A 12,721-nucleotide genomic window follows, 5' to 3' on the forward strand; every position below is an offset into this window, starting at 1 on the left:
TGCACGTCAGCATAAAAACCAACAGCCTATTTCCCATCTGCCCATCCCTAGTTGAGAGGCGATAGAGTGTGGGGCTTATTGAGAGGGGGGTCAGTGAGTCCCAGGTTCATTTGAGACAGGCTGCCTGCTGCCCTCTGCTTATCAGATAGGCCGCTCAGGACAGCAGGCTGCTATCAGATACAGATAGCATCTCAATCTGATCCTGGTCCTACAGGAGAGACGCCAGCAGCCTGCTATCACAGCCTCTGATCTGCCTCCTCTTTCTCATCCTCTCCTTATCTTCTGTCTCCCTCCTCCTCACTCACTCTCTCTCCCCCTCCCCCTCCCATCATCCTCTCTGTGGCCTCAGCTCAATGCCTGTCCGTTATTGCTTTTTCCCCTCTCAGAAGATTCACTCTCTTCTACTCCTCTTTGCCAACATTTGTTGTGGATCGTTATTCACCCCCCCTCCCACCTTTTCTCTCACATATCCTTTTTGTCAGCTTTTTTATTTGCATGTGCACAGGCTTTATATGCAGTTATCAGCTGCGTAGACACTCATTCAGCTGGGATGTACCATCAGTTGTTAGCCTGTATGAAACATCCATAGTCTACCATTGTCCTTCTTTATTTACTGCTTAATACAGTTAGTTTGGGATGCAACTCAGATGATGCCCAGTGAACAGGAGAGATGCAGAGGCAGCCAGGGGAATAGAGAGAGCAGAGCAGAGCAGTAAACTGAGAGGCTGCAGGGGATGCAGTAGTGTCACATTTCTGATTGATCGCTACTTAAGGCCCCTGGATCACTCTCCTTGTAGCCCTTGGCATTACCACAACAGACCGGATGACAGCGAGACTGGAAACTTTCCCTACTGGTACATGCTCTCACATTGATACCATTGACCTTATAGACAAAATGCTGCAAGCAGTTGTCCCATTATAATCGGTTATCAACCTGATAGAGTCTGGTGAAAGGTTCTGAGGGAATTATCTAATATGTATACAGTATGTATTGTATATGAGAGATGAATTTTCTCTAAATCCTTGAAATGTTCCCCTGTCCTTGCAGGCAAAGACTCCCGACTAAGAATGTGTACTACTACCGCTGCCCTGACCATCGGAGAAACTACGTGATGTCTTTTGCCTTCTGCTTTGACCGAGAGGATGATGTGTACCAGTTTGCCTACTGCTACCCCTACACCTACACCAGACTGCAGCACTACCTGGACAGCTTGGAGCGCAGGAACCTGGACTACCTGCAGAGGGAGCAGCTGGGGCTCAGTGTGGTGAGTGTGTGTGTGTGTGTGTGTGTGTGTGTGCGTGTGTGTGTGCGTGCACATGCGTGTGTGTGTCCTCTCTCCCTCATCAAACCGTTTTCAACAGACTACCAAAGAGCCCACAGCCCAGGTCTATCCACCAGTCTTCCACTTCACATTTTCATGTTATCAATATGACTGTTCAACTCTGTGTGATTGTAGCCAGAGAGAGGACAGGAGGGGTCCTTGACTGTGCTACTGTAGGTGGTGTGGTGTGGAGGCTGGTAGAGCCACACAGAGTGTCTCCTCTCTGTGTTGTGCCTGTGCAGCGCTGCATGCTGGTTGCCCTCTGAGGGAGAACACTGCTGCCTGTAATCAGGAGAGCTCTCTCTTTTCACAGGAACAGGCACAGGATCATTCACACTGCCTGCAGTACTGTCTGCTCTTATCAAATAATAGTAGGAGAAAAACTCATTAGAAATGCTTATTATTATTATTTTTGTGTTATTATATATATTTTTACATTTGTCAAGGAGAGCTAGCTGGAAGGGGCAATGATGAAAGTGCATTTATTAATAAGGAATGTGGCAGAAATTTAAAAAGGAGTCACATTTTCATGAAATATGGTTTGAAAGGGCAGATGATGTTGTTGAAGAATAATTTCAGAGAGTGATATCTCAACTAATAGGAGCCCAGAATTGGCAACAAAGACAAGAACAGGTATCGGCATATTCTTTCAATAGTTCCCATCATATAATTAGAATTCTAGAAATCTATGAGTTTTTCTATGCTTCCCACTGTCCTATGACATGTCCAAGTACAAAATGAGGGCTCCAAAGTGTGCACCATTAGTTCTACTTTTTAGCCTCACCAGCACTTTGTGATAAATACAAGAAGTTCAGACATAAAACTGAGTAAGTTGGCACTCAGACTAAGGATTAGTTTAGTATGCATAGTCATAGAGGCGTTTTATGGCCTTATTTGTCTTTTAATGTCCTGCGGTCCTGGATCTCTGACAGCCCGGCCCAGCACTCTCATTACGACCTGCAATGAGAGAGGGATGAGGGGACCTTTCCGTCTGCTGCAGTAAAGAGCCCAAGTCCCTCCAGTGGCTTCACACACCCACATGATACATGTTAGCTGGAAGAGCTTACCATATACAGTACCAGTCAAAAGTTTGGACACATCTACTCATTACAGGGTTTTTCTTTATTTTTACTAATTTCTACATTCTAGAATAATAGTGAAGACATCAAAACTATGAAATAACACATATGGAATCATGTAGTAACCAAAGAAGTGTTAAACAAATCAAATCTATTTTATATTTGAACCACCCTTTTCCTTTATGACAGCTTTGCAAACTCTTGGCACTCAACCACCTGCATGAGGTAGTCACCTGAAATGCATTTCAATTAACAGGTGTGCCTTGTTGAAAGTTAATTTGTGGAATTTCTTTCCTTAATGGGTTTGAGCCAATCAGTTGTGTTGTGACAAGGTAGGGGTGGTATACAAAAAATGGCCTTATTTGATAAAGACCAAGTCCATACTACAGTATGGCAAGAACAGCTCAAATAAGCAAAGAGAAACGACAGTCCATCATTACTTTAATTCTTATGGCTGCAATCCCGTTAACGTTATTAATATGACAACAGCCAGTGAAAGCGCAGGGCGCCAAATTCAAACAACAGAAATCTCATAATTAAAATTCCTCAAGCATACAAGTATTTCACACCATTTTAAAGATACACTTCTTGTTAATCCCACCACAGTGTTCGATTTCAAAAAGGCTTTACAGCGAAAGCACCACAAACAATTATGTTAGGTCACCGCAAAATCACAGAAAAACACAGCCATTTTTCCAGCCAAAGACAGGAGTCACAAAAAGCAGAAATAGAGATAAAATTAATCACTAACCTTTGATGATCTTCATCAGATGACACTCATAGGACTTCATGTTTTCTATACATATATGTTTTGTTCGATAAAGTTCATATTTATATCCAAAAACCTCAGTTTACATTGGCGCCGTGTTCAGAAATGCCTCCAAAATATCCGGAGAAATTACAAAGAGCCACATCAAATAACAGAAATACTCATCATAAACTTTGATGAAGATACATGTTTTACATATAATTAAAGATACACTTGTTCTTAATGCAACCGCTGTGTCAGATTTCAAAAAAGCTTACGGCAAAAGCACAATATTCAATAATCTGAGAACAGCGTTCAGCCACAAAAGTTACCCGCCAAATTGTGGAATCAACAAAGTCATAAATAGCATTATAAATCATCACTTACCTTTGCTGATCTTCGTCGGAATGCACTCCCAGGACTCCCACTTCCACAAGAAATGTTCATTTTGTTCGGTAATGTCCATCATTTATGTCCAAATAGCTATTTTTGTTAGCGTGTTTGGTAAACAAATCCAAAGTCAGGAAGCGCGTTCACTTAAAGCTGACGAAATGTCAAAAAGTTCCGTAACAGTCAGTAGAAACATTTGAAACGATGTATTGAATCAATCTTTAGGATGTTTTTAACATAAATCTTCAATAATGTTCCAACCGGAGAATTCCATTGTCTTCAGAAGTGCGATGGAACAGACCTCCCTCTCATGTTAATGCGCATGGTCAGAGCATGGTCAGCTCATGGTAGACCTTACTCATTCCCGTCTCCTTCGGCCCCACTTCACAGTAGAAACATCAGACAAGGTTCTACAGACTTTTGACATCTAGTGGAAGCCGTAGGAAGTGCAAACTGACCCATATCCCACTGTGTATTCGATAGGCGATGAGTTGAAAACCTACAAACCTCAGATTTCCCACTTCCTGGTTGGATTTTTTTCTCAGGTTTTTGCCTGCCATATGAGTTCTGTTATACTCACAGACATCATTCAAACAGTTTTAGAAACTTAAGAACTTTTCTATCCAATACTAATAATAATATGCATATATTAGCAACTGGGACTGAGGAGCAGGCAGTTTACTCTGGGCACCTCTGGGCACCTTTTCATCCAAGCTACTCAATACTGCCCCTGCAGCCATAAGAAGTTAAGACATAAAGGTCCGTCAATCTGGAAAATGTCAAGAACTTTTCAAGTTTCTTCAAGTGCAGTCGCAAAACCATCAAGCGCTATGATGAAACTGGCTCTCATGAGGACCGCCACAGGAAAGGAATTCCCTGAGTTACCTCTGCTGCAGAGGATAACTTCATTAGTCCAAATTTTTGGCTCCAACCACCGTGTCTTTGTGAGACGCCGAGTAGGTGAACGGATGATCTCCGCATGTGTGGTTCCCACCGTGAAGCGTGGAGGAGGAGGTGTGATAGTGTGGGGGTGCTTTGCTGGTGACACTGTCAGTGATTTATTTAGAATTCAATGCACACTTAACCAGCATGGCTACCACAGCATTCTGCAGCGATAAGCCATCCCACCTGGTTTGCGCTTAGTGGGACTATCATTTGTTTTTCGACAGGACAATGACCCAACACACCTCCAGACTGTGTAAGGGCTATTTGACCAAGAAGAAGAGTGATGGAATGCTGCATCAGATGACTTGGCCTCCGCAATCACCCGACCTCAACCCAATTGAGATGTTTTGGGATGAGTTGGACCGCAGAGTGAAGGAAAAGCAGCCAACAAGTGTTCAGCATATGTGGGCACTCCTTCAAGTCTGTTCAAGACACACACACACACAGAAACCACATGTGCATATCTGCACACACAATGAAAGAGTAATTTTTGTTCCATTGCCCTTTCAGATGCAGACTCCATGCAGTAATGGCACTGTGGCATTAAATAGCAAATGGACCTATAGTAAATCATCAGGGGGTAAAACAAAAGCCTCACCATTTAGTGTGGCGTTCACTGGTGAGCTTGACTGATTGCCTTAGCATGAACAATAGCATTTTCAATCAGCCTCTCACTCAGTTTAACTTGTGCATGAAGGCATACGACAGAAAGTGTGCTGTGCAATGCTCATTATTTCTGATCATTAGGTATGGCTTGCTCATAGGCTAGTCATAGCTCCAAATGGAACTTGTTGGAAGGCTTGATTTCAGAGATGTAGCTACACATTTGAGGTGTGATTATAAATCAGAGGGTGCTTGGATTGTTTCAGACCAGAATGAGCCTGAAAGTGCTTGTCAGAGCTGCAGGGCTAGAATTTGTCAGTGACACAGTTCCTCCACTTTTCTGCTACTCCGCATTAACTGACGCACAGCCTTTCATTGTTGGAGGGATTTGAAAGGAGGGTTATGTCAGTGTGTACATTGGCTGATGTCTCAGGGAATGTAAACAAGTGCCAAAGCAAGAAAAGATGAGGAGGAGACAAACTGGACTCAGAGTGACAGACTTAGAGACTGGAAGACAAGCAGAGGGAATCAGGCCTCAGGGCCAAGCAGCTGTAGCACACTAGGTCTACCTGCCTACCGATAAACAGCTGCAGTAATTATGATGCCTCATCTCCACCAAACACAAAGAGGGATCATAGCTCCACTGTAATAGGGGAGGACTACTATAATTGCACTTCTGGGATAATAACAAATGCTTGAACTGCATATTGCCTTTCAGCCTCCGTCTCTCTACCATGCCTTTATCGTTTTTTTCTCTCTCTCTCTTCTCCACTCCCTTTTTTCATGCAGTCTTTTTATATAGCGCCTAGATCTGCTTCAGGGACCAATAGTAAAACAGCTTTTTGATGTCATATGTGCTACTGTAGGTGATCACCAAAGCTTTGTAAGCATGCTAAGCAGTATGTGTTGTCATGTTTGTCACTCAATGTATGGAAATATTTTTTGCCATCTGCTTTGCCCAGGTGTCAGTCAGTCAATGAGATGTGGGGTGAGGTTTGAAAAACCTCTGTTCATCTGTGACAACTTAACAGGCAGCGCGGGCTTTTGTTTATGGCCAAAGGTTTCTTTCCTTCGGCTCTTTAAGACAGACGTTACAGATATATTGGATGTCTCTCTTGCTTCTTGTACCCTAACACATTCTTTGTGATGGTCTACAGTCCTGTGAAAGGTTTTATAGAGTTTCTGTTGGAAGGGTTAGGCACTGTATCCATTCCCCTGTTCTCTCTTTCTGAAGATTTCTCCTACAATCCATTCCTTGACTGTTGTGTGAGCTACTCTCCCCCCTGAGGGACAAGTCCATGAAGACAGAGTGGATGCTGCTTGGACCTTTCTCTGCTAACAAGAGTGTGCACTCCAGGCAGAAGTTTCCTTAAACTATTCCACCATTTCTCACGTATTGACTGCTAAAAAGACGGCCAGGGCCCAGTATTGAAAGCACACCAAGTTTGTTTGCTACACAAGTTGACAAAGCGTTTTCTTATGGGCAGAGTCAGTCTAGGAGTTGCAGAGAAAGCAATTTTACCATTCCCTTCCTGTCATGATGGCCAACTGTGACACTATTTGTCACCTCTGACAAAGCAGCCCTTATCTGCAGCCATCTATGATTCATGTGCAAATAAGAGCTGCTCAGGATGATAAGTGAGGAGTCGATGACCATCCTTAAGTCTGCACCCCTCAGCTGCCATCAATGAGTTCCACAATACTTACTGTGTTTTATGAGGAAAAAATAATCACCCTAAAAGTATTTGCTCAAAACAGAGGATTTTATCATTTTGAAGTGTGCAGCTTAAATAAGGAAAACAAGTTCCTCAAATTTGACATAGGAACACAATAAACTGACATTGTTGCAACGGAGTTACACAATGCTTATTGTAATAACCACAAAACTCTTTGCTCCTCATTCTAAACCAGCTCTGAGCTTGTCTACAATAATAGGCCTTCTAAGTGCCCTGTGGATGTCACCTTCAAACATTCAGGGCTCACACAGACTGAGGATGTAAAGAGGCCCTTCCATCCCAATGCTCCAAGGAGGAAAGAGGCGTGTGGAAACGTCAGATGATGTGCTGGTCTGGGAAGGTGATTTTCTACGGTCCTAATGGCCACTGGGTCTCCTGCAGACAGGCTGTAGGGGACTGTGTCTTCGTGCCTGTTAGTGGGAATAAAGGATGAGAGGGGCCTTTGGCCCACGGAGTTGGCACTGCGGCTGTCTGCTGGGCTTATCGCTGTGTTTGTACACTGCGTGCCAAGATTTAATCAATAGCCACTCTACCTTCCGCTAGGAGAGAAGGTCAAACTGACTTGAGCGTTAGTAGCTGATGCTAGAGAAGAGAAGAGAGGGAGACTAGGCTTGTCTTTCCTACTGCATGGTGGATGGATGGCCATGCTGTGTGAAACCAGGCTGCTGGGTAATTGCACGAGGTCTTGCCATTTACTGGCTTAACAGCAGCCAAAGTGTCTCACACAACATCATGAAGCATTTTGCTCTCCCTTTGTGTCCACTCTTTCACATCCCCGTTCAAGGATGCTGTTGACAGCAGCCATGTCTGTTCTTCCATGAATGATTCTATGATGACGGTCTAATTTGGAGAGCCCTCCAACAGCTGACTGGTATTGTTGGGCCACTATCAGACTGCCTGGGCAAGCCTTCATTATCATCTGTATGAGCTGAGAGCACAATATCACATACAGCGACCGTACTAAGTGGAAGTCGTTTGGAACATACAGAGGGAATTGATGATCTCTAGTTCTGACATCTTGCTGTCACCCTGAATGCTGAGGAATGCTGTTTGTCTATATGTGAATACACTGCAGCGGCCTGGAATGTCATACACCAGACCTCGACTCAAACTTTCTGAAGGGTTGTGGGGTCATGCATGATCACTTTTGCTTGACCCTGGCTGCTCTGGTTGCTATGACAAGAAGCTGGCTTTTATTGGTCTTTGACCTCTATTCCAACATAGTTGGAAAGTGCTGATGTAGCTGGATGTGCATTTAGGGATATAAATGGGTCTGTTTCACCTGTTATATCTCAGCGAGGTTGGATCAATGGCTTGGCCTCTGACCCCAACAGTAGAGCAAGGAATTTATTCCACATGAAATTGAAGATAAAACGGTTTATCCGACCCCATGCTATTGAGCTGGCCTTTTATCTAGACCAATGAGATTCCTCTAGGTTGTTGTCCCAGTGCTTTATTGCATATCATGACCCCTATAGCAATGCCATCTCACCAGTGTTTAGTATAGTAATGACGAAAGAATGGAGTGGGCTGGATAAATGGTAGGTATGGCTAGTGTGATGGAGACAGTGGCCATTGTCATTAACATACATTATCTTAAGTGGAATTGGAGGCCATAGCCTATGTGTGGTAGAAAGATAATTCAGTAGAATGTTTGTCAGATGGTGGTGTATTTTCCAAGTTGACTTATTATAATGCAGGCATAAAAAGAGCAGATTTGCTCAGTCAGAGATAATATTTATTTTTGAAATTGGAAATCGCTCACACCTTTAAGGCTTAACGCTCTCTCAATATTGTGGAGCGGCTCTGTGAGCTACTTTATATTCACGGGCCCGCAGATAGAATGACTGAGTGGTGAGAGAGGAGAGGGGTGCTTTATGGACAGGAGGATATCACCCAGCATGGCTTATGTTGTCACTTAGCTGGCAGCAGCTCTCTCTCAGCCTCAGATACAACACCTCTGCCTCCTCTCTCATCCTCTCTCTCCTGCTGCACTCACCTATAATAGATAGATCTTCTCCATCATCAACAACCCTGTCCTCACATACCGAGGCATCGGCACCAGAGGAGAGGTGGTACTGTTAGCAGACCCACAGGTCTCACAGGCACTTAGCTCCAGTGGTGGGCTAGGTAGGTAGTGGTGGTGCAGTCTGGGAAGGAAGGCTCTGCTGAGGGAGAGTGGGTACTGTAGGTGCTGCCTTGCAGTGTGGGAGTCATGTGGAGGTGGTTGGGAGAGTGAGTTATCGAGTGACAGAGGAAAAGGGATGCGTTCTCAAATGGATCCGCTGCAGCAGACACGCTCGTTTTCTCCTTCTCAGAGAAATCTAATCCAAGCCACAGAGCTCTGCACTGCCGTCTTTCTCGCTCTTTCTGCCGCCCGACAATGAATATTTACTAACCACTACTTTCTAGATGACTCCATGGATGGAGGACTGTGCATGTAAAAAAGTATCTGTTTCATTTTTGTGTCAGTCCTCCTCTCCCATGGGGCCAAGGAAGAGGAAAAGAATAAATAGTTTTCTAAAAGTGTTCAGGTTTTTTAATAGGTCAGAATACACTTTTCTGACAGTGTAATTGCTTTCCATTGCTAGACCCATAGTGGGGAGTTGGGACCCTGGAAGGAAGAAGAGAGAAAAGAGGAGAGATAGAAAGAGATAAGGAAGGGGAGAGAGAGAGAGAGAGAGAGAGAGAGAGAGAGAGAGAGAGAGAGAGAGAGAGAGAGAGAGAGAGAGAGAGAGAGAGAGAGAGAGAGAGAGAGAGAGAGAGAGAGAGAGAGAGAGAGAGAGAGAGAGAGAGAGAGAGAGAGAGAGAGAGGAGAGAGAGGAGAGGAGAGGGAGAGAGAGAGAGAAGAGAGAGAGAGAGAGAGAGAGAGAGAGAGAGAGAGAGAGAGAGAGAGAGAGAGAGAGAGAGAGAGAGAGAGAGAGAGAGAGAGAGAGAGAGAGAGAGAGGAGCGAGGTGTACAGTAGATCATTTGTTCGGAGAAAAGAATGAAAATTAATGAAAAGAGAGTTGCTCACCCTCTGAATGCAGCCAAGCTTGAAATTCACTTTGAGGGAAACTTAATTTGTTGTAAATGGGTGAAAAACATATTTAGGTAGAGGGAGGAGAGGCTGCGGCGCCTGTCTGTGGCAGATGAGGATGCTATGCTCTGAATGCTTCAGCTGAATGGGGAGGAAATGCATAGCCTGTTATTTTCATCCATTGCAGATGGATAGTCATTATTACTCCCTCCTATCACGTCATTTGGGATGAAAATGAAACATTTCAGAGAACTTCAGCCTGTCAAAAGTTACCTAGAAGGATAATAGTGTGTGGCCCAGTTGGCTTGGGGACAGATCCTATATGTCTGTGTGTCTAATTCCACAGGGGAAGATTATGTTGTGCTGGTTTAGAATCTTCAATACTGTATAGATCGATACAGCCAAATTTGTTTTCTGATAAGCTGGTGGCTATGGTATGGAATTACTGCCAGGCTATATAAATCAGAAACCTGGTCCGTTTTATCCCTGCCTGCAGTTATAGCCTAGACCTCAACATACATGTGAGGAGAATTTTCTATGAAGCGAATCATTTTACTCAGAAAGGCTGAACAAAGTGAAGTCCTTGACCCTGGTATACAGCACTCAGTAGCCCTCTCCACTGTTCCCATAGCATAGTAGTTGGAGCCAGACAGTTGGAGCTCTCTGAGTGGGTGTGTGGGTGAGATGTACTCCCATGGAATTGAATGTGAGGATAAGAGTCAATGAAGAGGAGCAGCCATCCCTGCAGTGCTTTCAACAGAACAACACTAAAGCCTATGAGACTTACATAAGTCTGATCTTCATTCCAGTCCTTCTTTCATGAGCCTGTCTATGACACAAGGCATCCTCAGATGCTGCTGATCACAGTATGGTAAACATGTGAGGAGAGGACATATTGTCCCTGTTGAATAAAACAACAAGAGGCAGTCTCACTATAAATTAAACACATAGGGCCTTGAGGCAGTCATAGGGAGGACAGCCCATGGGTGAGGGTGTGTGTTTAGGGCGGTCTGGGTTGGGGATGAGCAAGCATGGCCACTGAAGCGCTTTCTCTCTCTACGTGGTCCTGGGGTCCTCTACAGAATAGTGGCCTCCACCCTGGCCACAGGCCCTAACCCTACACTCCTTCGGGATCAGCCCCTCTACCTCGGCTCGGCCCAGTGCCCTGACGTGTGGGGACTGGAGACGACTGATAGCAAACATCTCCAGTCATCCTCCTCTGCCTCTCACACCCACCAGGCTCTTTATCCGCCCTGCACAGATACACTTGTCCATTCCACACTTCTCTTTTAACTCCCCTGTTGCACAAAAATGCATTTCTTCTCCTTTTTACCTGAAGTAAAGAAAAAAGGAAGGATGTGACGGGGCCCATTTTTCCTCCACTTTCTATTCACTCCTCTTCCTTTCTCCCTCAGCTCCCCCCAGCCCCAGTGCCTGTGTGTCTGCTCTTCTCCCCAACACTGGAGTGTCTGCCTGAGAGAGATGGATGCCAGCTCCTCTCTCTCCAAAGGCACAATGTCTCCTCTCTAGCACGCCTGCACCTGCATATTGTGATATAGTGCTTCTATTCACTGAGTCGATTGCCTTTAACGGAACCCAGGCAGACTGGGGAAATTGAAAGGGATTGTGGCCTGCTTTTCATCAGAGCAGGAGCGGCGCAGGCTGGAGGGTTTTGGGTCACGGGGGGCTCTGGGGGAGCTTGGCTGGAGAGGGGGCATGGAGGGTGGGGGGACGTGGATGTCAAGGAGATGGACTTGGATCTGCTGCCAGGTGGCATGGCAGTTGATTTCTGTCGATTCACTCCCATCTGCATGGCTATTCATCTCTTTGGCGCCGGTTATGTTAGGAAATACTGTACTGCTGAATGAAATTATTCTCAGGAGAGGAGAGTAAAAGTAGAAGCCGTTTGTTCTTCTATCGATTTGTTTCCATGTGGGAGTTCCTATTGATCAGTTAAGTATTGAAATAAAGAGGGAAGCGCAGAAAGAAAATACACATCTTCTTCAAGGAATATCTCATGTTTTTTCCATTTCATATCAATGTTTAGTTAATTCTTTAAACATGTCATGTTTAAGCTTTCCCTTTACGCCTTCATTCCTATTGGAGAGAATCACTAAATGTAATTACTGAATTTTTTATAAAATCCTTGGTCTTTCTAACGAGTTAGCAACACATTTACATTACGGTTGTTATCTCTGTGGAGTGGTAGATCGGCAGCTATATGCAAATGAGCAGTCAACTGTGAATGCTGCTAAATAAGAGAGAATACCTGAAAATGAAACCAGCTCTAAGAACAAAGAGATTTTTTTTTTTTTAAATGGAAACTAGCTATTGATATCAAAGGGAATTAAATGATTCGAATTAAAATGACAAACTATTGACAGGGTCATGTAGGATTCATGATGAGAACGGTGTGGTTCATATAGGGGACTTCTCTCTCTAGATGGTTTTCCCTGAAACTCTGTAGGCCATACAGTCGGTTATATCAGACTGTATCTGTGTGATCTACAGTAGTGAGTCTGATACGTTAGCCCCGATAGTCTCTGAATGGGAGCCATACGACAAGCTGTTTAAAGCTCAACATTTCTGCACACTTCACCAAATATACAATACTATATAACTGTAAGCCCTAGCTAATTTATACAAAACGTATCTTAATTTGTTTGTATGGTCAGTTTTACATTAGGTTGGACACTTCCGGTTATGTAAGATTTGTAAGGCGTTGATGTTTATTTCTGCGAGGGCAGAGTGAGAGGAGAGGGGCTGTGGCCAAAGAGGAGCATGGCTCCACCATGAATGGACCTTCCTATGATCAGTGCTACTGTAGCAGACACTTAATGATCTCTTTAGAATGTAATAATAAAAGAGAAGTGCATTA

General features: G+C 44.2%; 1 protein-coding gene across 1 annotated transcript in view; it reads left to right on the plus strand.

Annotated features, from left to right (window-relative positions):
• The window catches only part of LOC129810577 (cytosolic carboxypeptidase 6-like), a 434,529-nt gene that overhangs the window by 194,094 nt on the left and 227,714 nt on the right, over nucleotides 1-12,721 (plus strand). Inside the window, exon 5 of the mRNA XM_055861239.1 lies at nucleotides 1,049-1,265. Coding sequence (XP_055717214.1) covers nucleotides 1,049-1,265 — 217 coding nt within the window. The remainder of the gene's footprint in view (nucleotides 1-1,048; nucleotides 1,266-12,721) is intronic.

This window comes from Salvelinus fontinalis, chromosome 14 (assembly GCF_029448725.1).
Source record: "Salvelinus fontinalis isolate EN_2023a chromosome 14, ASM2944872v1, whole genome shotgun sequence".
Taxonomy (NCBI): Eukaryota; Metazoa; Chordata; class Actinopteri; order Salmoniformes; family Salmonidae; genus Salvelinus; species Salvelinus fontinalis.